This window comes from Erpetoichthys calabaricus, chromosome 14, assembly GCF_900747795.2.
Source record: "Erpetoichthys calabaricus chromosome 14, fErpCal1.3, whole genome shotgun sequence".
Taxonomy (NCBI): domain Eukaryota; kingdom Metazoa; phylum Chordata; class Cladistia; order Polypteriformes; family Polypteridae; genus Erpetoichthys; species Erpetoichthys calabaricus.
The window spans coordinates 80,183,683-80,210,914 of NC_041407.2; the positions used below are offsets into that span (position 1 = coordinate 80,183,683).

The 27,232-nt window shown below is 41.1% G+C and overlaps 1 protein-coding gene across 3 annotated transcripts in view; it reads left to right on the forward strand.

Annotated features, from left to right (window-relative positions):
* selenon (selenoprotein N) overlaps positions 1–27,232 on the forward strand; it is a 53,739-nt gene that overhangs the window by 20,576 nt on the left and 5,931 nt on the right. The window contains exons 1-9 of one of the 3 annotated variants that reach the window (XM_028819535.2): positions 7,589–7,964; positions 12,371–12,488; positions 15,467–15,597; positions 15,823–16,035; positions 17,600–17,724; positions 18,739–18,876; positions 20,035–20,116; positions 25,597–25,785; positions 25,987–26,092. In XM_028819535.2, the coding sequence (XP_028675368.2) occupies positions 7,758–7,964; positions 12,371–12,488; positions 15,467–15,597; positions 15,823–16,035; positions 17,600–17,724; positions 18,739–18,876; positions 20,035–20,116; positions 25,597–25,785; positions 25,987–26,092 (1,309 nt within the window). In that variant the 5' untranslated portion in view covers positions 7,589–7,757. Of the gene's footprint in view, positions 1–739; positions 999–7,588; positions 7,965–12,370; positions 12,489–15,466; positions 15,598–15,822; positions 16,036–17,599; positions 17,725–18,738; positions 18,877–20,034; positions 20,117–25,596; positions 25,786–25,986; positions 26,093–27,232 lie in introns of those variants that run through there. The other 2 variants (XM_051919085.1, XM_028819370.2) reach the window with 2 other exon arrangements.

Sequence of the window (27,232 nt, forward strand, 5' to 3'; positions counted from 1 at the left end):
GTACTGCCTCAAGTGGAGGAGTTCAAGTATCTCAGGGTCTTGTTCACGAGTGAGGGAAGAATGGAGCGGGAGGTTGACAGACGGATCGGTGCGGCACCCGCAGTAATGCGGGCTCTGCAACGGTCCGTCGTGGTTGAAGAGAGAGCTGAGCCAAAAGGCGAAGCTGTCAATTTACCAGTCGATCTACGTTCCTACCCTCACCTATGGCCACGAACTTTGGGTAGTGACCGAAAGAGCAAGATCGCGGATACAAGCGGCTGAAATTAGTTTTCTCCGCAGGGTGACTGGACTTTCCCTTACAGATAGGGTGAGGAGTTCAGTTATCCGGGAGAGACTTGGAGTAGAGTCGCTGCTCCTCCGCATTGAGAGGAGTCAGTTGAGGTGGTTCGGGCATCTGGTTAGGATGCCCCCTGGACGCCTCCCTGGGGGGGTGTTCCGGGCATGCCCCACTGGGAGAATGCCATGGGGCAGACCCAGGACACGCTGGAGGGATTATATCTCCCAGCTGGCCCTGGAACGCCTTGGGGTCCTTCCAGAGGAGCTGGAGGAGGTGGCCGGGAAGAGGGATGTCTGGGCTTCCCTGCTTAGGCTGCTGCCCCCGCGACCCGACCTCGGATCAGCGGTGGATAATGGATGGATGGATAACATTTTAATAATGTTAACATTTAACTTAATAACAAAATTCTAAATGTACCTGTCTACATTTCTGTGTTCTAATCAAGTCTTTTGTGTCCAGCAGAAATGGGAGAACTGAATGAGATGATTTCTTCACTTTGTAGCCTTATTCGACAGGGGAAGCTTAAGGCTCCAGCATATACTGAGGTGCCAATAACAGATTATAAAACTGCCCTAGAAAATGCCATGAAACCATTCTCTTCCTCCAAACAGATCCTGGTCATGTGAAATAGTAGCACAGGCTAAATGTAAGGTCATGTGATTGGCAGTACCTGTGTTGCGTTATGCTTAATGTAAATAAAGGAACTAAAAGGTAAACATTATTTTATAACTATAAAGTTTAAGTTGGTCTGATTATACAAATGTTTGGTAAAGGAAAGTCAATACAAAATATGCTAGCCTACTGGCTATTGTGCTGAACATACAATGCAACATTATTGGTTTAATTCACACAATTGACTGAGTGCCTGACCCTAAGGTATTTATTTGAAAGTAGCGTATACAGTTGTGAGTTGCTCATTAAATAATTCTGATATATTGGGGTGAATACTGGTACTTTGTCAGGACATGTAGCCTGCTGGCTAAGGTCAAGGGTGTCATTTCAATCCTCTTCACTATCTCCCTGTCTCCTAACTGCGAGGTAGCAGTGCTACCCACTGCATCACTGTGCCGCCAAGTACGGTGTATACTTTTAAAATAAAGTGCAAAACACTCAGCAATACAAAATGGAAATGCAAAAAATGAAGTGGTTTGGCTTAATGGTCCTACAGTGGAGCAGTGTTTAGTATTGCTGCTGTCCACTCTTTTTGTTCACTTTGCACTTGCTCTTCATGACCACATCCCAAAAGAGTGTGTGTGTGTGTGTGTGTGTGTGTGTGTGTGTGTGTGTGTGTGTGTGTTTGGTTAACTTTTGACCTCGTTATGACTGTGTGTGTGTGTGTGTGTGTGTGTGTGTGAGAGAGAGAGAGAGAGAGGGAGAGAGACAGCTCTCTTTAAAAGACTGGTACATCCTCCTCTATTAGTTTACCTTGAATCCCATCCCAGTTGCTCCCTGTGTTCACCAGGCTTTGTTTCAGGTGCTCCAGTTTACTCCCACATACCAAAGATTTGATTTTTCAGTGGCCTAAACTGGTCTAGTATTAGAGAGAGTAGATGTGGACCTGAATATGCCTTAAACCATGACCGTCATCAAGTCCTTCCATGAGAACCCTGAATACAATGAGGACTGATTGATGTCATTTATGTTAGGTAGAATGCCTAGAGTGGGCTGGGTGGTCTCGTAGCCTGGAACCCCTGCAGATTTTATTTTTTCTCCAGCCGTCTGTGGAGTTTTTTTTTTTTTTGTTTTTTCTGTCCTCCCTGGCCATCGGACCTTACTTTTATTCTATGTTAATTAGTGTTCTCTTATTCTAATTCTTATTTTGACTTTTGTTTTCTCTTTCTTCATCATGTAAAGCACTTTGAGCTACATTATCTATGTATGAAAAATGCTATATAAATAAATGTTGTTGTTGAAAACAGAACAGCATTTCATCAAGTGTGTTTCCTAGTGGCTAAGACACCCATCAATGAATGACTTAAGTTAAAAATGTGTGATTGTTTTCTCATTTGGATGCCCTTTATCTAATTTTAGATTTTGGGTAAAGTGTCAAAAATTTACAATAATAAAAGGTTTAAAAATGTTTTCATAGCACTGTATATGCATTATGGTCAGTGCATGTAGAAAGTATTCAGACCATTTTCACATTTTATGTTTCAACCTGCATTCATTTTTCCCCTCCTCAAGCAACACTCAATACCTCAGACTGACGAAGCAAAAACAAGATTTTAGAAGTTTTTGCAAGTGTATCAGAAATATTTGCTCATCCATCCATTTTCCAACCCGCTGAATCCGAACACAGGGTCATGGGGGTCTGCTGGAGCCAATCCCAGCCAACACAGGGCACAAGGCAGGAACCAATCCCAGGCAGGGTGCCAACCCACCGCAGGTATCAGAAATAAACTGAAAGATCCCATTGATTAAAGTATTCAGATCCTTTACTCTGTATTTAGCGATTACAGCCTGGAGTCGCCTTGGTTATGACGTAACAAGCTTGCCACACCTGTATTGGGAGATTTTCTGCCATTCACATCTCTGCAGATCCTCTTATGCTCTGTTAGGTTAGATGGAGGCTGTCAGTGGAGAGTTATTTTCACGTCTCTCCAAAGATGTTTGATTAGGTTCAAGCCCAGGGTCTGGCTGGGCCACTCCAAAATATCCCCAGACTTGTCCCTGAGCCACTCCTGTGTTGTCTTTGCTTTGTGTTTAGGGTCATTGTCCTGTTGGAAAGCGAATATCTGGCCCAGTCTGATGTCCAGTATGCTCTAGAACAAGCTTTTATTATGGATATCCCTGTACTTTGCTCTGCTCAACTTTCCCACAACCCTGACTAGTGCCCCAGTCCCTGCCACTGATGAACAATTCCTCTGCATGATGCTGCCATCACCTTTTAGAATGGTATTTCACAGGTGATGAGCATGGCCTGGTTTCCTCCAGACATGCCGCATAGAATTGAGGCCAAACAGGTCAGTCTTGGTTTCAGAGAATCTTGTTTCATATAGACTGAGAATCCTTTAGGTGCCATTTCACAAATTCCAAGTGGGCTTTTTTTGTCTTTAACTGAGGATAGGCTTCCATCTAACCACTCTACCTTACATCCCAGATCAGTGGAATGCTGCAGTGATGATTATTCTTCTAAAAGTTTCCCCCATCTCCAGAAAGGTTTTCTGGAGTTCAGCCGGAGTGATTATCAGGTCACCTTAAATAATGCAGAAATTCTTTTGATGCTTTCCCCAGGTCTGTGTCTCAACACAATCCTTTCTCTAAGCTCCACCGGCCACAAATTGGATGTCATAGCTTGGTGTTTGCTCCAATACACATTGTCAGCTGTGGGACCTTCTTTGGACTAGTGTGTGCCTTTCCCACTTATGTTTATTCAATTGACTTGACCACAGGTTGACTCCAAACAAGGTGTAGAATCATCTCACCGGTGATCAACAGAATGGAATGCACCAGTGCCATGTTTCATAGCAAAAGATCTGAATTCTTGTGTTAATGTGATTTTTTTTTTTCATTTTTAATAATTGTGTAATGAGTAGTCAAGTAAAATGACACCTTTTATTGGCTAACTAAAAAAGATTACAATATGCAAGTTTTTGAGGCAACTCAGGCCCCTTCTTCAGGCTGTTTTCATCAATAATAATTAACGTGTAGAAATTTCTAAAATTAACTTTTCGCTTTGTCACTGTGGTGCAATGAGTGTTGCTTGATAAAAGAAAAAATGAATTTAAAAGATTTTAGCACAAGACTGCAGCATAGCAAAGTGTGAATAAGTGAAGGGGTCTGAATACTTTCTGAAGTCACTGTATTTCTTTAGTGTTGGACCTAATTGACACTTTGAGGGTCTCTGTGAATCAAAGACAGTGTTTAACTGGTAGCCTTTAAGTTAAAAGCTTAGAAGCTTCCAAACCTGAAAGTATAGATGAAAAAGAAGCATCCATGGCTGTCTGACCCTGGAGATCCTGTATAAACTGAACAGTCCTACAAGATCTGTACACAGGCAAGAGAATGATTCTCAGTGTTAATATCAGACACTCTGTCACCACCTCTGAGCCTCTAACAGACATACAGTCAGCTTTGAATATCTTCACTTTGCCCACAAAATCAATTCTTAATATTTTATTGCTCTAACTAAAACCTTTTAACATTTTTAGACAAAATTATAATTCGTTCTGTATACATGCATATGTTAAATTAGCATTTTTGGACAAAACATGTTAGCAGAAAGAAATGCACAGTCTATCCGTCATTTAGTCAAAATGTAGCTTATGCAGAGAAAATAATCATTTCTGTACAAAACGCACATTACTTAGTAAATGACTTAGCAAAAGCACATAAAATTAACTGCTTGTAACTATTTCTTTGACATCTTGTAAAGCAACACTTGTTCCATGCAAATGTGCTAAAGAAATACATAAGGTTGAGCCTTAAACTGTCGTGTGTCTTTCACTCAAGTGTGGCTTCCACCTAGCATAAATGCCTGATTGATGGAGTGCTACTCCGATGATCATTCTTCGGACAGGTTCTTCCATCTCAGCAGAGTACTTCTGAAACTATGTTAGAGTGATCATTGGGGTTTTCATCACCTCGATGACCAAAATCTTTCTCACCCGATAACTCAGTTTGGCCTGATGACCAAACTCTAGGAAGAGTCCTGGTGGTTTCAAACGTTTTCCATTTCACAATTATTGAGGCTACTGTGCCCCAGAGAACACTCAAAGCTTTATAAATGGTTTTATCTGCGTCTCACCACAATGTTATCGTAGAGGTCTACAGAGAGTTTGTTGGACTTCATGGCTTGTTGGTTTTTTTTTTTTGTTTGTTTTTTTTCCTGATATGCAGTGTGAATTGTGGGACCTTATAGGTGAGTCCTTTGTTTGACAATGTCCAATCAATTTAATGTGCAACCGGTGGACACCAATCAAGGTCTGCAAACATCTCAAGGAGATATTAAATCAAAGAGGATGTACCTGACCAGAATATGGAGTGCCATAGTGAAGAGTCTGAATACTTATAGAAATAAGAGATTTCAGTTTTTATTTTTTAGTAAATTTGCAAACTTTCTAAAAAATGTTTCATTATGAATTATTGAGTGAAGATTGATGGGCATAACTGACAAATATATCAATTTAAAATTAAGTCTAAAACATAGTTCACTATATATTATATGTTAATTCATTCATCCATTTTTTTAACAAGGGTGCTAATGCAGTTCAGGGCTGGTCCTGGAGGTTGGACTCCATCCCAGCAGCTGCAGAAACAAAATAGAAACCAATCCTGGACATGACATGAGTGCACACTCACTCACTCATACAGTTCAGCGTAGCCACCTTGGCATCTAGCCCAGCATGAGCACTTCAGGTATGGATCTGCATTTCTGTAAAATGGGAAGGTTGTTGGCAGGGCATAGAGGCTTTAGGGAAGACAGGCTGAATGGCAAACATTTCCTGTTTTTCTCATATTTATTTTGTATTTTCATTGTTTAATTGTTAGTTGTGGGGCAGCACAGTGGCTTGTGCTACCACCTCACAGCTTGAAGTATATGGCAAGCCATTTTAACATTTAATTCCTTTAATTTGAGAACTGCTTTCAAATTATTGATGTCATCCGTTTTAAATTTGATATCAGTACTTAGAAATTTGATATTGGGATTACAAAATTTGATATCACACTTCTAAAACTTGATATCACACTTCTAAAACTTGATATCACACTTTTGAAATTTGATATGATATCTTAAATGATAATATTTACGCATTTTAAATTCTCACATCATGTTTTGTCATTTTGATACCATGTTTATAAAATTTGATTTCAAGCTTTTAAAATTTGATATAGTGCTTTGGAAATTTAATATCAAGTTTTTTAAAATGGATATCAACATTGTAATTTTTGATATCATCCATCCATCCATCCATTTTCTAACCCGCTGAATCCGAACACAGAGTCACGGGGGTCTGCTGGAGCCAATCCCAGCCAACACAGGGCGCAAGGCAGGGAACCAATCCCGGGCAGGGCGCCAACCCACCGCAGAATTTTTGATATCAAGCTTTTGAAATTTGATATTTGTTATGATAGCTTAAATGGTAATATGTATACGCTTTAAACTATCCATCCATCCATCCATTTTCCAACCCGCTGAATCCGAACACAGGGTCACGGGGGTCTGCTGGAGCCAATCCCAGCCAACACAGGGCGCAAGGCAGGGAACCAATCCCGGGCAGGGCGCCAACCCACCGCAGAATTTTTGATATCAAGCTTTTGAAATTTGATATTTGTTATGATAGCTTAAATGGTAATATGTAAACGCTTTAAACTATCACATCATATTTTGTCATTTTTATTATGTTTATGAAATATATCAGGCTTATACAATTTAATAACACACTTTGAAAATTTGGTATCTAGCTTTTGAAATTTGATATTATGCTTTTAAAATCTGATGTCAAGTCTGAGAATGTTGGTACCAGATTTCAAAAGTAGGATATAAGTTTTTAAAAACTTCAAAAACTTAATAACAATTTTCAGTCGTATGGTATCACATTTTATAAGCCTGATATGAAATTTCATAAAAAGGGCCCACCATAATATATTAGCATTTAAGCTGTCTTTCTTGAAATTATGTTTCAAAAGCATAATATCTTATTTTAAAAGCTTGATACGACATTTAAAACTATGCTATCAGCGTTGTAACTTCTGATCATCAAGGAAAACGGATCTAATGTTAAAATGCCACACCATAGGAGACTGGGCTGTGTTTCCGTCCTGTTCAACATCTGGACTTGGTATTTACGTTGTCCACGGGCCTGTTTCAGACCAAAACCAAAACACCACCCACCCCAACCCCAAACACACGGAACATTTAACGTTTTTTTATCCAAAGAAATGTGCTAGTTAATTTAAATGATCTAAACGAAGTATGTAAGGCAGTATCCAGGCCTGGTTCCTTAATACTATACATGTGTGCAGTAAATAGACAGCTCTGTGATTTGTTGTTGCTACACTAGTACAGGCTCCAAATCCAGGGGACCATGAAAGTGGATTAAATGGGTTCAGCACTGGGTGGACCGTCATTTACTTTTCCATCCTTTACCTAATTTGATTTTAGTGCGCGAGTGAACATTTCAAGTGGTATTTATCGCCTTATATTTTATAAGCATATACTGTAAATGTATTTTACTTTTAAAATATTAATAATTTGTTTAAAAAAGAAAAATCTTTGATTCAGCATTTATCTTTCTGGCCCCGCGGGTGGCGGCAGACGGTGGGTGGGGTCTGACTGCAATTGGATTGTACGACACGCTCGGCCCCGCCCCGCTCCGGAGAGACCCGACTGCCGGCTGTTAAAATGGGATGTTTTCCAGACACTGGGCTCTGACCTCCGCCATCAGTCTAACGGGCGAATATCTAGAACAGTGTTTCAGCGAAATAAAAGCTGAATCAAACATGGCTCTCAAAGAAAAGTAAAGAAACTGTCGATGTAATGGCTTCAGACGTGAGGAAGCGCAGGGGCGTAGAGTCGGAGCGGCGCGCCTCGTTGACCCAACAGAGCTGCACAGCCCAGCCTCCCGAAGGGTCCCAGGTTTCGAATCTGCCCAGACTGTGCTGCAAACTGCTCGTCATCCTGCTCGTCCCAATCTGCGCGCTCGGTCTCAAGTACTACTGGGATGGACAACTGGCCAGGCGACAAGTAAGTGGACAGCCGTGATTCGTGACTACGCTGCTGCGCACATTGTCGTAGCGGCTCCTGCAGTTTTCTGTAATTGTGTTCTGGAATAGGGGCGGAAATGATCTCTGTTCTCATTTTCCGCAGGCGAAGGAAAGTTTCCCACTATGAAACTAGCTCGCACCAGTTACAGAGAAGGCCTGTTTTAAAAGCTTGCGGGTCGTATTTTTAAGAATTGCTCTTCTGTTGACGCATCAGGCTGACTTTTCAACGGCAAATCTTTCACTCATTCATTCAGTTGCATTATACGGCAACCCGGGTTGGGTTTAATGTGGGGGATTGAGATGATCAGGCAATGATTGTATTTTTGTATAGCGCCTTTGGCTGATTATACAATCACAAAACATGATATATTTAAAGCAAAATATAGTGTACAATACGTAATCCTGAAACATGAGTAGAAACCTAGGAAAGGAACAGTAAATATACGGTTGGTGAATAGATGGTCAAGACATCTACATTATCAAAAGGGTTTATATTAAAATTGTGCACCTTAAATTTCGTTTGAAAAGCATTAGTCTTAACTCGCTTCCAGTTGTTTTTTGTCCTCACATAATAACCATCATTGATTATACTGTAAAGTGGAACGCAGAATTGACACTTTTTTTCCTTTTCTCCCCTGCTTATTTTTTGCACCCACCCCCTCTCCACAAAAACCTGCAACTGGACGACTTGACTGAGCACACGTAGCCCGTCTGTGACGCTGGGATACTGGATTTCAGTCTACGCCTAGGGGGCGCATAATCTGCCTGTTGTCGGTCGAGTTCGGAACGCGCCGAATAGCTGGCCTTAGCGTAGCCTTGCTGCCAGCTTCCCTTTCCTTTTCCAGGAGTATTCTCTGCATTTCAATTGTAGCAATAATAAATACTTTCTGAGCAACACGAATCAGAAAAGTGAATGATGCGAGAGTGGAAAAGAATTCTTTACGGGGGACTGTTACGAATATACAGTCGGTGCGTTCAGAAAATATTAAGGCCCCTCCACTTTCTGCACAACTTTTTGTCTTATTGATCAATTTTTTCAGTTGATATTTATTTTTTTCCAAATACTAGGGTGTTGTACCGTGTTAGCCGTTATGAATTCAGTGAGAAGTCAAGCAAAATGACACTTCAAGTTTGCATATTGTAATCTTTTTAGTTAGCCAATAAAAGGTTTAATTTTGTCTTGACTTCTCACTACATTATTTTTCCAATCAATCTACACTCAAGAACCCACAATTACAAAGTGAGCATTTTTTAGAAAGGCCTGGAAAGTTATTCAAAATGAAAAAACTTAAAATTCTCATTCATTTAAATATTCTTAATTTAATTCTTTTTAGAAGTACACACACACACATAGACATAATTCCAAAAATGGTATTTTCAGACTCGTGGAGATCTACAATGTCAAGATTCATCAAAATCTCGAAATGAAATTTTTGGAGGATTCCAATACTTTCACAATACTTTATATACTAGAAAGTCATAAGGGAGAGATCCAGACGAGAGCTACTCTTTTTATTTAAGTGTAACAGCCCTGTCTGTGCTGTGAGCATCCCGAAAGTGAAGGACATTGAGAGAATGTTTGGGGGGGCAGGGGGGCACATCTGGAGTATGTCACCTGGGACAAATGGCACCCTTGTGGCAGAGAGGAAGTACAAGCAGACCAGAAGCTACTTTGAATGTCTCACTTTCCATGGGCTACTCACAATTGCATGGGGTCAGCAGAGGGGGTGCTGAACACGGGGACACGGTTGGAAACTGGAAAAGGGTAAATTTTGATTATTCCTTGTACAAAGACACCCTAGACACATGGAATAAATGACCAAGTGGTGTGGTAGACAGGAGCATTTTGGAGACCTTCAAATCTCAACTTGATGTTACTTTGGAGAATCTAGATGAACAGGATTGGTGAGATTATTGGGCTTAATGGCGCAGTTAACATAAGTCAAAGTGATTGTTAGCTGAGAGTTTTTTCACTTGAGATTTGGGATGATGGGTTGGCTGGTCTCCGAAAGTTTATGTGGAGGACAACAACACAGATGGACATCGTAGGGCTGTGCAGCTTAAGTCCTGGTTAAGCTGGTAGTGGACATGCAATGTTTGTTATGTTGTAAAAGTTCTTCCATTACTGCTTTTTGGCTATAGAGGCCAAACTGGATAGGTCATTTTCTAAACATGCAGTACTCTCATGCCATCTTTTCACTTAAAAACGACTGACTCTAGAACACTACTTCTCAAAAAGGTAGAGCAACCTCACCTTCTTGATCCTCTGGTTACCAGAAGTGGGTAGTAACGAGTTACATTTACTCCGTTACATTTACTTGAGTAACTTTTAAAAAAAATTGTACTTCTCTAAGAGTAGTTTTACTGCACCATACTTTTTACTTTTATTTGAGTACATTTGTGAAGAAGAAACGCTACTCTTACTCCGCTACATTGGGCAACACTCGAATCGTTACTTTTTTTCCATTAGATACGCTATATTTTTGCCACAGAGAAGCTGCCAGTGGATCTACTGCATGACTGTTTCACCAATCAGATGTAGCAACAATAATCACATGGCTCCGTTTCACAAATCAGACGTAGTCATGCAGTCACATGACCACACACAAACTGTGGCGGCATAGCGGCACAAACACCTCACAGATAGCGGACAGGGAAAGAAAGAGTACAAGTGGAACCTCGGTTTGCGAGCACAATTCGTTCTGGAAACATGCTCGCATTCCATAGCACTCTTATATCAAAGTGAATTTCCCCATAAGAAATAATGGAAACTCAGATGATTTGTTCCACACCCCAAAACTATTCATATAAAAATGATTAATACAAAATATAAAGTAAAAATACATAAAACAAATGAACCTGCACTTTACCTTTGAAAAGAATCATGGCTGGTGTGAGTGAGTTTCTAAACTCTTGTGGGATTTCACCCAACGGGACGACACATGGAAGATCATCCCGAAGCAACTGCAGGCACCCTGCGCTGTAGCAGTTCGCCGTAAAAGCGAATCCAAAAAGATCGTGGTCATGGTATAAGCACCTGCCTTTGATGAGTGATACAAGGAACATTAGAAATGCGCAGGGCACAGTATTACTTGGCCACTAACCTGGGCATGACCCTGCCTGACTGATGTGTCTGTGTATAGGAGAGTGGCAGATTCTGCTACAATAAATAACCATGTTGTTCCTGTTTCAAGCTGAATAAAGATGGTGTCGCTAAAGTATTGAGACTCAGCTTCGCGTTTTGGGGTACAAGTCAGGGACTCGCACATCACAGCACACACACGTGGTCACAATGCTGTAGTAAACAGTGTACGCTCATACGGATGTTGACTATATAAGTGAGGCATGCCGACTGACGATTGCCCACAATCCCGCAGCGAGAGAGAGAAGAATCGTCAGCTCAGTTGTGATCACGTGACGCTCGGCAGACAAAGCGTATACAGACTACTCGTATTGCAAGACCTCGCTCATTTATCAAGTCAAAATTTATTACAAATTTTAGCTCGTCTTGCAAAACACTCGCAAACCAAGTTACTCGCAAACTGAGGTTCCACTGTACATGAAAAATGAGAGCCAACTCCTGCTGAAGCTTAACTATCACGCCACTAAGTGAAGAACAAGCAGGTTTTAACCAAACATGCACAGACACAGACAGTCAAGGTAAAGTGAGACTTCTTGTATGTGTACAAGCTGCCTTGTTCTAATGTTATTTTCTATCAGCTGTGCTATTTGGAGGGCAAGTGAATATGCAGTATTACAGTGTCAGTGTACAGCTTGTCACTGTTCAAACATACATGTTACCTACTGTAGGTACTGACTTCAAAAGATTTGTTGTGAAAAACCGAGATTTGGAACTTTGTGTTATTTTTGCATCTTTATTTTGTAAAGATATTATTTATTTTTACTCATTTTTTATTTTATTATTTGGAATTAGCAGAATTTGCTCATTATTTTATATTTTTGTCTGTCTTATTACAACATTTCTAAAAAATAAATCCTTTGTTATGATCAAACAGTTACTCAGTCTTTTCACCAAATAGTTTTTTACTCGAGTAATTTTTTGGATGTCTACTTTTTACTTCTACTTGAGTAATATTATTTTGAAGTAATGCTACTCTTACTTGAGTACAATTTTTGGCTGCTCTACCCACCTCTGCTAGTTGCCCAACAGTATGCGTGCCCACCCAGTACTCACATACATGGCAGTACTAGAGCTACACAAAGGACACAGCGTATGCCAGCTCTTCATAAGCAGGTTTCATCCGCGATGGCTACCTGAGTGTGTGACTCTGAACTGACCTGATAACTTTAGCTGTTTTTAACTTACTTCTTCTGGAAGGCACTCATGAATTCACTAAATGAATTTATCAAAATCTGCTCTTTTAGGAAGCCAGCCTTCAGTCCCTTGGAAATGAAGGGCTTTTCCTGTTCTCCTCTTTGGACACCGACAATGACCTGTTTCTTAGCCCGGAAGAATTCAAGCCTATTATTGAAAAACTTACAGGTAAGTGTGTGCGTACCGGTCTCTTCCATTTTTAGACTGCACTGTAAAGCCTATTGATTGATAAATGATGGTTTGATAGATAGCTAGATAGATACTTTATTAATCCCAAGGGAAAATTCACATACTACAGCAGCAGCATATTGATAAAAAACAATGTTAAATTAAAGAGTGATAAAAATGCAGGCATAACAGACAATAACTTTGAATAATGTTAACGTTTACCCCTCCGAGTGGAATTGAAGAGTCGCATAGTGTGTGGGAGGAGTGATCTCCTCAGTCTGTCAGTGGAGCAGGACAGTGACCGCAGTCTGTCGCTGAAGCTGCTCCTCTGTCTGGAGATGATACTGTTTGGTGGATGCAATGGATTCTCCATGATTGACAGGAGCCTGCTGAGCGGCCGTCACTCTGCCACGGATGTCAAACTGTCCAGCTCCGTGCCTACAATAGAGCCTGCCTTCCTCACCAGTTTGTCCAGGTGTGAGGCGTCCCTCTTCTTTATGCTGCCCCCCAGCACACCACCGCGTAGAAGAGGGCGCTCGCCACAACCATCTGATAGAACATCTGCAGCATCTTATTGCAGATGTTGAGAGACGCCAGCCTTCTAAGAAAGTATAGTCGGCTCTGTCCTGTCTTGCACAGAACATCAATATTGGCAGTCTATGTTTGATGGTGATGACAGTAAAGTGCTTAGCACTGGAGATTCCTCAGGGCAGGGTGAGTGAGCAAGTGGACCCTAAAACAGACTGGCACTCCATACAGTGCTGGTTCCTTTCTTGTGTCTGTTGCTTCTGTGACAGAAAAACAATGTGAAGGCTCTCTAGCAGTTTTATTATATTCATGAACTTGGAGAGGTGTCACCTGACTCTTAAGAATTACCCAGGGCAGGAGATGTAGACCCCCCTGTGCTTGCTGCCCCACTGGCTTTTGTGAGAAGACACTGGCGATACCAAGTCTTAGCCGTATGGCTGGCATATGAGACCTATTGATCTTTATCTCGAGCAAGTCCCTATAGGTTAGACAATGATTTTAGTGAAAACTTCAAGCCTTGCCCTTCATTGCTGGGGTGTTTCACTTGCACGTTGTTGAGCCACGGCATTTGTTTCCTTTCGACGTTGTGTCTCTTCAACTGTGTCATTAGCACACCATTATTCATGCGCACCGGCGTTTACTGCACACAGGTTGTTTGTAATGAGATGCATTGAAGAGATGAAAAGAGTGTATGCATGCGCCATCTAGTGGCTGAGCGTGAGCAGAGTGGACTGCTCCATACACGCACAGGTCTTTCCTTCATATATGTCTGCTATTAAAACTCTTTACTCAGTATATCGTAGAAGCACCTCTGGCAGCGATTACAGCCTGGAGTAATTTTGGTTATGATGCGACAAGCTTCCCTCACCTGGATTGAGGGATTTTCTGCTATTCTTCTCTGTTTATCCCCTCAAGCTCTGTCAGGCTGGATGGAGACCATTGGTGGGCAGCTATTTTCAAGTCTCTTATGAGATGTTCGATTGGGATTAAGCCTGGCCTCTGGCTGGGTAACTCAAGGACATTTGCAGAGTTGCCCCTTAGGCCATTCCTGTTCTGTCTCGTGCTTAAGGTCATTATCCTGTTGGAAGTTGACCCTCCAGCCCAGTCTGAGATCCAGAGTGCTCTGGAGCAGCTTTTCATTAAGGATATCTCTGTACTTTGCTCCATTCAGTTTCCCATCAACCCTGTGTAGTCTCCCATTCCCTGCCTCTGATAATCAACCCCTCAGCATGATGCTGCCACCACCATGCTTCACCATTGCACAGCTGATTAACAGTATCTGGGTTCCTCCAGACATGACGCTAACCTTGGTTTCATCAGACCAGAGAGTCATGTTTATCCTCTAGGTGCCTTTTTGTAAATTCAAAGTTGGCTTCCATGAGTCTTTTACTGAGAAGAGGCATCTGTTTTGCCCGTCTACCATATATTCAATATCGGTGGAATGTTGCAGTGATGGTTGTCATTCTGGAAGTTTCTCCAGTTTCTACATACTGTAGGTTCTCTGGAATTTTGCCAGAGTGACCATCGGGTTCTTGTTCACCTCCCTTAACAAGGCCCTTTGCCACTATTGCTCAGTTTGGGCCAGTGGCCAGCTCTAGGAGGAGTCATGGTTGTTCCAAACTTCTTCCATTTTAGAATTGTGAAGGCAACTGTGCCCTTCAGTACTAAAGGAATTTTTTACAGCCTTCCCCAGATCTGTGCCACAATGCAATGCTTTCTCTAAGCTCTGCAGGAAACTCCTTTGATGTCATGGCTTGGTTTTTGCTCTGATACACGGGGTCAGCTGTTGGACCTTCTATAGACAGGCGTGAGCCTTTCCTAATCATGTCTAATCAATTGAATTAACCACAAGTGAGCTCCTAACAAAGTGTAGAAACATCTCAATGATCATCAAAAGAATGGGATGCACCTGAGCCTGATTTCAAGTTTCATAGCAAAAGGGTCTGAATTCTTCTGTCAGTATGATTTTTTTTCTCAGTTTTTTATTTTAAATAACTTCAGTTTGTCATTTTGGGATATTAAGTGTTGCTTGATGTGTGGACAAAATTAATTTTAAATGGTTTTAGCAAAATGTGAGAAAGGTGAAGGGGTCTAAATACTTTGAGTCCACTGTACATAACTCAGTTGTGCATGTGTAGTGGGACCCCATCCCATGTGCCAGTGTTCTTGGGATAAGCCACTACTTCCAGCAACCTTCAGAATGGAAGATGAGGATTAAGGTAATCGCTGTGTTAGCAAAACTGGCAGATCTTGTCTTTAGAATTTGTCTTTGTTGCCCTTCAAAATAACATCTTGTTGTACCTTTGAGCATGCAGAAGTACAAAGTGAACACAATATTAGAGTCTCAGATCTGAAACCTCCATTTCCTTGTCAGCTTAAAGATGTCCCCTGATGCAAAACGTAGAAGAGGAAATTTTGAAGCCTCTAATCTCTGTAAATGGCCTTTCCAGGTACCTTACCTCCAGCTGTATTTGAAGAGGATGTGAACATGGATGATAATGGTGAGACTTTCACCATTGTGTCTAAATTCCAGCCTCTTCTAATGGAGACTATGACTAAAAGTAAAGATGGCTTCCTTGGGGTGAGTATAAATGATGGATGAACTTTGCCCTGTTGCAGTTTTCCAAACTGCAATGCTAGTTCAGGTGATTGAATTGACATGCGTAGAGTCCCAGTCTGCAGATTGATTAATTCAAGTTCCGCCTATCAGTTTGGAGACCCTGAACCTGGTCCTGAGCAAACGATGACAGTAATAGCTAAACCCCACACCACTGTGGTGTCTCAGTGACTGCTCTTGGTCTTGCAGGTTTCAATCAGTGCCCTCCGTGGACTCCGAGAATGGACGAGCCCTGCTGTAACTTCCAGCGTTTATTCTGCCAGTCAGTTCCGCACCTTTCTGCCCCCTAAAAACAAGCGAGAGGTGGGGGACCCTTGGTGGATCATCCCCAGCGAACTCAACATTTTTACTGGGTACCTTCCCAATAACCGTTACCATCCTCCAACGCCAAGGGGTAAGGAGGTAAGAGCGAAGAATCCTTATTTTTTGTAAAATTGCCACATTATTTGTCCGTTTCTGTGTTTCATTTTGTAATTTTGTGTGTTATGGTGTCTTGAGAACAGAGCACCTTTACAGATTGTTTCACATAGCAAATAAGAATAAAAAACGTCATGCTGGTGCTCTACTTCCCTGAAACAGAATAAAGCATAAAGGGTACAAGCAAAAACAGCCAGTTTGAAAGGTGCATGTTATTATCAGTCATTTTCAGGAAAGTCAGAAATATAGCAAAAAAATGCAAATATGAGATGACTACAATGAATCCGAACTTTAATTTGAAAAATCTTTTGAGCTTCTTTAATCAAAGCACCTTGTACATTTAGACAACATGGACTCTATTTGGTTTTGTTGTCAATGGAGGTTAAGCAAACCCCTATGGTCATATACGCTATGTCATACATCTTCAGTTTCTTTGTAATTTTTTTCATTATTAACGAAGTCAACTATTGGTCGATTACTAAAGATGATGCTTTTATATCTGAAAACTCGTTGTTTCCTTTAGACTGTAAATTTAGTCAACTTTGTTCTTAGCATGGTGTGTGCTGGGTAATGGAATCCTGGCATCTACACTTTGTAAATGATTATTGCATTTGTGAAGCTGTCATTATGAGTTCAAGTCCCATGTTAAAACACTTTGTAAGAGAATTGAACATATAGTTGCTGAACACTCAGTTATATATTTTTTCCCCATTTTTTCTGATCTGAATTCAGGAACAATCATAAAGTGTTAAGCTGGCAGCATAAATGGCAGCAGCACTAAAGCATTTTGGATTCCAGTTGCAAAGTGGTCATTTTGAGTTGATTTTGCATATCAGTAAGGTTTTTTTTTCTGTGTACTCCTGCATCCGAAAGACTTGAAAGTTGAGTTAATTGATTACTCTGATTTAGCACTGAGGTTGTGTGTGGATCATGATGTGTTTGGGTGGGAATCCTGTTTGCTACTTAGGTGCTCACACAAAGACAAGTTAAAGTGAGAATGTAATCGTGGGACATGAGATGAAACTGAAATCCCATGAGAAATCCTTCATGAACATAGAAAGAACATGCGACCATTACAGACATATTGAGCCAGCAGGGAAATTAACGCCAGTCCCGGGAGCTGCAGAGTAACAGTACTTACTACATCCATCGCCAAAGTACTCCACTGCTATAATATCAGTAATGAAGTTTATTCTAATATTGAACTTTTCAAACAAAACTATAAGCTGACTACATGGAAGACAATGGGATGCAGTCAAGCCTGGCATATTATTGGGTGATTCCAACAAGAATTTTAATTTCTTTTTTTAACTGATCTACTTGATTTTTATTAATGGACTGCATGAAGCAACCAGTTACATTTTGTCCTTTTCTTCTCTAATATTCTTAATTTTTTTTGTAATTTGTTTCCCTATTTACAATTGGGAGCTAAATTACATTCTGTTTGGTACAGTATATGATGTGTGTTTTGTATGTTTTTCATGGTTACCTTGCAGTCCTGGACAGACTGGTTAGCCTAAATGAAATGGTTTTTGCTTTGTCATTTCAGGTATTAGTTCACTCTCTGCTCAGCATGTTCCACCCGCGCCCATTTATCAAGACGCGCTTTGCTCCTCAGGGCACGGTAGCTTGTATTCGAGCTAGCAGTGATTTTTATTACGACATTGTTTTCAGGTGAGCAAAATTCTTGAAGTTCATTCAGACTAAAGTCTTGTAGCTTTATTTACAGAATCAAAGTGATTGAATCATCTCTCACACAGTCTAATATGATTGCTATTGAATACACTTGATTTCCTAAACTGTTGAGGGATATGAACTGTGAGAAGAGATTGAAGGATTTGAATCTTTTCCTTTTGGACTATATACCTTATTTACTCACCTATAAGTCGGGTCTTGAAGCCCAAAAAATTGATCATAAAATGGGACACTTATTTATTTTTTTTTCATCTTCTTGCTTCCTTCAATCTTGCAGCAGTTTCTCAGACGCATCAAATTTTATTGCAGTAGCACAGTTACCAGTTTCTTTTGCCATTTCAACAAGTTTTAATTTAAAACCAGCTTCATATTTTTATCTGATCGAATGCTCCATCGTAGATAAGGAATGCTCTTACGATAAAGGTGTAAAAGGGTGTGAGATACAAAAAACACATATTGGTGCAAACGTTGCTTCAGAATAGTTTGGGTATTACCGTGTGGTCACATAGGCACAATAGAGAGAGAGGTGTTAGGAGCACATGCTGATACAGTGCATTGCCGCACAGACATAGGAAAAAAAAGCAGTGTGCTCCATGGTTACTCTCTCAGGTGGGCGTTAGCATAATCTCTTGGACCAATAATGTGAGTTTTCCACATTCAACTTGTACAACCGACAAAAAGTACCAGAAATTATACAATAAAATGAAGTCCCGACTTACTATATCCGCGGAAGAACTTATCTGCTAGTATATACGGTATGTTAGAAATGTTTGAGGTGTATGAAGTGAGGAAAAAGAGTGGGTGCCAACACTAAGAAATATTTATCTAAATGGAATAACTTACCAAGCAGTGTCGTTCAAAACAAGCACCATGGAGACCTTCAAACTGTGACTCAGAGATATTCTGGAGACATTTGCAAATCAATTCTTGTTCACCTATTTTTGACTGAATGGCATTTTCTCAACAGACCTTTTTATGTATTCTTTTTTTCAGAATTCATGCAGAATTTCAGTTGAATGATATTCCTGATTTCCCCTTCTGGTTCTCTCCTGCCCAATTCACAGGCCATATTGTCTTATCGAAAGATTCCACTCATGTGCGTGAATTCCGACTCTTTGTCCCTAATAACAGGTACGTACCTGGGGGTCAGCCTTGTGTGTTGATTTGACCCCTTGTGTTAGACCACCCTTGATTTTTGAAGAACACCATTTTAAAAAGTATTATCTACTCTCTGTAAGTTTTAATAAATGAGACTACTCCTACACCACGGTAATGTATTGTCACTTAATATTCTTGAACCCGCCTATTTAAATTAGAGGTGCGGCAAGCCCAAAGCCTATCCTGGCAATACTGGATGCTAAGCAGAAAAAGCCCAGGGTCCACTCACATACACACCCATAGTCATACTAAGGTCAGTTTAGATTTTCCAGCACATCTTTGGAGATATGGGAGGAAAGTCATGCAGAGAACAGGGAGCAATGTCCAGGCATGGAGTTTGAAACCAGGATACTATTCTACCATGCTACCCTCATGTAAATTAGAAGATAATAAATAAATATTAGTTAACAAAAGATGTGATATTCAGTTGCAGAGGTTTAAATTATGAAAAAGAGACTCCAAAGGAAATGCAACATGTGGTAAATCATTAACAGGACCCAAAAATAGCCTGTATTAAGAAACTACATTAATTGCTGTACGATGAGCCCGCAAGGACTTGCTTCTTAAAAAATGTGGAGAAGGAATTGACACTCCACAAAGACAATGAGTAGTCATTGGGTTCAAACAAATTTGACTTCTAACCGTGTTTTAAGTGTCCTGCTTGGTGATGGTGTTCACTGTCGCTTGGTTGACCTTGTTATTAAACACAGAAAAGCAATCTGTGTCAGTAAGAATGAGTTCTGTTTCACTGTCATGAGGCTGTTTCATTATTAAAACACTTTCTCGTAACCCGTAAGGCAGCTGAAGTTTAGTGCTGATCCCTTACGATTTCTAAACTCCTAGTTTTATTTTAAGGGTTGCAGCATCAGAAGTAATCGGTAACCAATCCTGGAAGGGGTGGCGGACTATTGCATGACATTCTTTCCCATTCTGGGAAAATTTTGGGACTTGCGTCAACCAAATATGCATATCTTTAGAATTTGGGAGAGACTGGAAACAAATTGGTGATCTGGCTGGGATTTGAATCCCTTTGCTGCCCTCAGCTCTACTTATTCATAAAATTATACCTTAAAATAATCTTGTGTATCTGTGAAGAATATTCCATACCCTCATTGTCTGTTTTGTCTTCAGGTCGCTGAATGTTGACATGGAGTGGCTGTATGGAGCTAGTGAAAGTAGTAATATGGAAGTGGATATTGGATTCCTTCCACAGGTAGGATCCTGCGTTTATAAGCAAGAAATTGTTAACTTGAGGGTCAGTATTGGTTCACTTTTTTTAGTATGTGTATCATATTCAAACACAGTGAAACTACAAAAAGCACATTGCAATCATTAGTCTTTTATTCAGATTTGAAACCCCAGGGAGTTCAGTGCCCTTCTAGTAGTTTGTTACAGCGTGCATCTGTTGCCTTGGGGACTGACAGAGGGATTGCAAGGGCAGAGGTGTCACAGGGAGAGGGACAATCCCACCAGGGGGCTCTTTAAAAATGGCAAAGCCACAGTGGCAGATGGAAAGCTCTCTTACTCATCATTTTTGATGACAAGAGCTGTCATGGGAGATGGTGAGCCCTATATGAGTTTTGTATGTGCTGGTAGTGAATTCTCAGAGGGCCTGTTAGAGACAGAGAGACCATAGAGGTCTGGCAGGGTGTCAACCCAGCTCCTCAGGGATGGCAGGTGGTACCAAAGATATTCTGTTTGTCCCAGCCTTACACAGACTGCAGGCCACTCAAACGTCTTGGAGATCCTGTTCAATTATGGTGTTCAGATGTACACCAAATACCACTAGAGGACACTCTGATCTGGTGGAGCTGTAGCTGTGGAGGTATCATAAGGAGTGACCCTACTCCTTTGATCATTAAATAATCTGAAATCCAAGCATTAACTTCTCATTTTTATACTCGCCAGCATAGATTTCGGGTATCCGCCATCTGCCTCTCTGAGCTTGCTTGCTTGTGCTCCCGCTCTGACCACACCAGGATTGACTGCACTGATGAAGTTGCTTACTGCATTTCCCTTTTCATTTAACCCCCTAGCCAACTCCCTTGTCATGCTCTGTCCATGTGCCTCAGGTTGTTCCTAGCCAGGACTGTTCTTGAACATTCTACCAATGTTCGGACCTGTTCTGCAATGAGCAAAATAAGTGGGCAACTTCCATTTTATATTCATTTAATGAATCGCATTGCAGAGTCGCTTTTTAATGCTGTTTGTAGCTCATGCCTTATCACTCATAAAAATACCAGTCAAATAGTCTATTGTCAAATATAAAATCAGATACATCAATCAAATAATCCATTTTCATATCGGCTGTTTTGTCACTGTGGTGAATTCCAGGCTGGATCTTTAAATGTCCACACCTTGTCACTGGTAACATGAGTTTGCAGTGAGGAGATTGTAGAGTGAGCAGAAAGAGACAGGAATCGAAAGAGTCCATTTCTTGTTATTTCAAGTGTAGAATATTGAAATGGCTGACCCAGTGGTTAGTGCTTTTGCTGCCTTACAACCTGTTTGCTTTTGTTAGAGCGTATCATGGACTAGTTGGACTGAGTCACTAGGCACGTCGCATTACGAAGCTGGCTTTGTGGGAGTGTGCTGTTGACTGTGTACAACTCACTAAGATTATGTGAGTGAAGGCTGCGACTGAAAGTCCTTGAAAAAGTCATCTAATGTGACATGGCTTGTGGTTTAATTGGTGCCTTTAAATTGGCCCAGTGCAGGTGTGGACAAAACTCTGCCTTGCAATGCGTGAGCACCCACCCAGGGCTGGTTCTAAATTGCTGTCTATGGCACCAGCCGCAATGTCCCCGATGTGGAGTTAGTGGGATTCAGTAATGAACGGATGGAAAACAGATGTCAGCATTGGCTTTGATAATCGATTTATTCAGAAGCAGTAAATCAAATCAGTTTTTTTTTTCAGTAAAACATGTGTATAACTTATTGGAGAAAATCTGTCCTCAGTCAACATTTTTCAAGGAAAACTACGTGGTAGAAAAGAAAGGCACCATTTTTAAAAAGACTAGCCATGTTGCAGATGTTTCAGTTTAGTACAGACTTCTACTCCTGCTCAACACGTCCCCCTTTCTTTTACATTTGTAACCCCAGGCAATTAGACAAAATACCTGAACAGGCAGGAAAGAAAGTCAAGTATTTATTCATTATGTATTACAGATAATTTTCCCCAAATGGCAATGCGTGTTGGTAAAATAATACAACTTGACAATAGGCTAGCAGGTGTTTGTCTGTCTTATTATGCTGACTGGTCTCTAGTCTTATGTGGTCTGGCATGGCCCTTGATCCGGCATGATGTGTGCATGGATGAAACAGAGAGGCTGAGAGATGGCCTTTCCTCCGGATGGGAATTGACAGAGAGCAAAACTACTGTGAACTTGAGCCTCTTGAGCACAATAAGTTCCAAAAACGACTCAAAATGCTCACTAGTGGGGGAATGTGTCAAACCCCAGCTAGTCCATAAAAGGGTAAATGTACAATCTTTATAAATAAAAATGTTATTACAAAAAAAGCTGTGTGGCATAGGGAGTTCCTTCAAAATAGACAATCTTAAAAGCAAACCCAGTCCCAATATAAATGGTAGAAAAGCAGAGCCAAAGGTCACAAACAATCCAAAATATCAGTACTGTTCAAAAAGAACAAAAATGCATAATAATATTAATAATTCTTTACATATATATATATATATATATATAGCACTTTTCTCATTACTCAAAATGCTTCAGTGAGTGGGGTGCCACTTCAACGACCATGTGCAGCATCAACCTGGAAGATGCAACTGCAGCCATTTTTGTGCCAGTACACTCACTACACATTAGCTGTTAGGTGGTGAAGTGGTGAGAGAGAGAACCAATTAGAGAAACGGGATGATTAGGGGTCCAGAATGACTAGCTGGGCAGTTTAGCCAGGACATCTGGATACACCCTACTCTTTACAAAGGATGCTCAGGGATCTCTTATGACCACAAAGAGTCAGGACCTCAGTTTTATTTCGCATCTGAAGGATAGCACCATTTGTAGAGCTCAGTGTCCCCGTCACTGCACTGGGGCATTGGGATCCACATTCAGACCACAGGGTAAGCGCCCCTTTGCTGGCCTCATCAGCACCTTTTCCAGCAGCAACCCAAGCTTTCCTAGATGGTCTTCCATGCAAGTACTGGCCGCACCCAAACATGCTTAGCTTCAGGTGGATGATCTGTTCTGAAGTGCATATGGTATGGCTACTGGAAGAGCTCCCCAACCATGTAGCGCATTCAGTAAACTTGCAAAGGTTTTCCTTATTCTTTGTAGGGTTGAGGGCAGTCCCATGATGGAGGTGAGCCAATGGCAATGCCTCTTCAGGAATTGCCTACAAAATGCATGGCACATAGAGAGATATATTTATCTATTTTTTTCTATTATAAAAAAAATCTTTGGGAGGGAGACTAGGGAGACGAGACGTGATCTTCTTGGAAGACAATTTGAAGTCCCGCGAGAGACACATGAACTTGCTCCCAGCTGTTAAAACAACGACAAGCAAAACACGCAGCTCGCCAACAGCAGAAACCCAGCAGATGATCCGACCGCTTCTCCTTGCGTGCGTTCAGCCACCCTAACTAATTTTACAACACAAGTGGGAGAGACGCGAAGTGGAAAAAGGACAGCTGCTGTACAGGCTTTAAAATGATCGACGGGCAGCGCGACAGCAGGAGCAGAAAGACAGCAGATGATCCAACAGCATCACCTTAGCATGCGTTCAGCCGCAACCCCCCCCCCCCCCCCCCCTACACAATGCGAGCAGCGTTATACGTCCTGCGAGAAAGAGATTTAACCATGCCTGGGGCCGGAAATAAGTACGTACTTAGGTTCAGTTTTGGAGATGTTGCCAGCTGACTGAATTGTATTTTACAACGTCACGCGAGACAAGGCAGTGAGACATCATTTAAAACAAGTCCATGGACATCTAACCTAGCAGTTGTTGGATTGCTTTTGGCAGACACGCTTCATGTGCTCCCAGCTCTTAAAACAACGACAAGCAACAAGCAAAACATGCAGCTCGCCAGCAGCAGAAAGCCAGCAGATGATCCAACTGCTTCTCCTTAGCGTGCGTTCAGCCACCCAAACCCCCCCTCTCCCCGTTCACAACGCGAGCGGCAGTGACACCAAGTGGCAAAAGGACAGCTGCTGTACAGGCTTTGAAATGATTGGGCAGCGAGACAAGCAGAACACGCAGCTCGCCAGCAGCAGAAAGCCAGCAGATGATCCGACCGCTTCTCCTTAGCGTGCGTTCAGCCACACCCCCTTCACAACACTAGCAGCATTATACTTCCTGCGAGGAAGAGATGTAAACACACCCGGGGCCGAAAATAAAGGACAAGTATTGTTTTTAAAAAAGTTTTAAAGTAAAAGTGAAAATAATGCATATGTAACAATTCCCATGAAAATAACAATCTCTTTAAATTGTATATCCAATAAACCAAACCCGGGGGTGTGCGAGTGAAGTTAGCAGGGGGCTCCGCCCCCTAGTAGCAATTAAATGATCAGCAGTGAACAAGAAATGAACAACTCAGGCATGGAAGAGGCATTTTCACCCCAGCCAGTGGGGCAGAACCCAGATTGAAACATAACAGAAGCATGCCTTTACAGGCCTCCTTTATCCTGTCCTTGACACACCTCTTTTACTAGTGAGTGTGTAGTTTCAGATCACTCAGCTCAGGCAGACTCCACACCACCCACTTTGTTCCTGCATGTATGCATCCTCTCGAATTTCAGACAAACATAACAGTAAAGATACACAGGTAATTAAGTCGTAAACTACCTCTTCAAACCTACTTCTCTTCCAGAGACATGAATTTACTTGTCCCTTCCAGTGTAAATTTTCTTAATGGGGGATGGACTCATTTAATATAAAGTGTCCCTGTTCCTGAAGCTCATATAAACTAAACGAAAGCTTTGCATTCAGCAAGTCGTTTGTAAATGATGTTAGAATTTGTGCATGTTATAATAAAGAATTCTTGTGCAATCAATTACATTGCACATCCCAAATCGGCACTTAACAGAAATTCCTAAAGACTCAGGAGAAGGTTAGGTAAACCCTAAAACATAGCAGTTCTTACCAATAAAACATGACTTCCTGAAAATAAATCTGTTTTTTATACTTTTCTCAAAAGATATTTATGTTTACTTGTCAGAAAGTTGTTTCTTTCCCTTAAATATCCAGTTCACTCTTTAAATGACCATTAACAAACCATCATAAAAGATTAAATATTAATCTCCATGACAGCCATTTAATTCAACATGAATATATCTGGAAATGGAAACAAAATCAGAGTATTGGGGGGTCAGGGGAGCTGGTGTGGAGGCACAAGCAAACATAAGTAGAATGTGTAGACTGCATGCAGGAGGAAACCTGGCATGGAATTCAACCACAGATTGGTAGATTGGTGGCAGTAGCAGTAACTACTGTACAACATTTCTGAGTGATCATTCAAAAATGATGAATTCTAAAATTGGCCAAGTGTGTTAGTAGTTAGGTTAGCAAACATCTAAATGACAGTATCCATTCAATGATGGGGTCCATAATCCCTGCTTACTCATAAAATGAGTTTAGTTTTTACAAGGCTAATACTAAACAGTTGCATTGTCCATCACTAGAATATATGACGCTTCAATTCTAACAGGACATTGACAAGTCTTCTGTTGACAGATGGAACTGGAAGCGTCCGGCCCATCAACGCCTTCTGTGATTCACGATGAAAATGGCAATGTGATAGACCGTCGGGATGTTAACAGCGAGCCAATCCAGTTTGTTTTCGAGGAAATTGCTTGGCAGTCAGAAATCTCCATGGAGGAGGCTTTATGTCGCCTAGAGGTCACGATGTACCCCTTTAAGAAGGTAACGCCTCTGGTACACCTTATGCGCTTAAAAGGGTGATGATATGGCTTTAGTTGTAATGCTGGTCCTTACGAGTTGAATCAAAATGAATGTAGTGGGAAGCTAGAAATAAGAGAGGTTTTGTAGGGAATTTAAGAATGGTAAATTTAGCTATTTTCAGTGATGGGAGAAAATATAACATTATACTTTGCTTCCTTGCAGGTTTCATACTTTCCATTTTCTGAAGCTTTTGAAAAGGCTGAGGTGGAGAAGAAGCTAGTGCATTCCATTTTATTGTGGGGGGCTTTAGATGACCAGTCCTGCTGAGGTATGGCTACTGTGTTGGCAATGACCATCCTTACTTCTTCAGTGTGTGTTCATTTTTCTCGCATAAGGCCTTAGGTCACATGTCATTAAAAGACATAAGTAGTGAAGCCTACTGGATGGTCACCATTCTTTTTATTAGGAAGTCTAGCATGCTTGTATGATTGTCTTTAGTTTTAATCTGCTCTTTTTGCTCCTGTTGGGTGTTTTGTGTTTTTTAATATTCATTGCCAAAAAATTAAGGGCCTGCTTGGGTTATGTGCACTTGGTAGTGCTTGACCTCTTGGGGTGTCACTCCAATAATATAATATTATTTTAGAATTTTATTCTTTTGTACAAAGTTAGAGTGACTTGTTTTTTGGGTGCACCTCCCCTATAACTTAGTGATATTTTTATTATGTCCACCACCCAGCTTTTGACCAACAGTAGTCATGAGTACAATGAGAGCTCACTTAGTAGGTCCTACTGCCCTTTGACTAGCAGTGACTCTACCTACAGGGAATTCGTCACTTTATTTGACCCAATCGTCCACTTGCCATTTGATTATCGGTGACTCTCTCTATTTTGACTGACCACTTTGAGTTCTCCTGCCCTTTGATTAGCAGACATACACAGAGTGACCCCTTTATTGGGTTCACCTGCTCTTTGCCTTAGATATCACATCGTTGACCTGTTCTACAGTAAATTACCACGTTGGTAGATCCAGAAGTCCATGTCACAAACAAAGTGAAAGTGAATTCCTTTTCATGCAGTGGCATCTCCAGATCACAGTCCAGCTAAGCCTCTGTCTGATGAAATTGAACAAGCTGTTTCAAATGGACATCCATCAGCATCTGTGGCACACCACAAAATTGAAGCTGCCATGTTTTGGCCATTTTGTTGAGACAATTTATAGAATGTATGAAGAGTTTTACCTTCACCTTCCAGCAGGAATACCAGAAACTTGAAAAGATCCATACAATTTATAGATAGATAAATAGATACTTTATTAATCCCAAGGGGAAATTCACATACTCCAGCAGCAGCATACTGATAAGGAAAATATTAAATTAAAGAGTGATAACAATGCAGGTATACAGACAGTCAATAACTTTGAATAATGTTAACGTTTACCCCCCCCCCAGGTGGAATTGAAGAGTCGCAT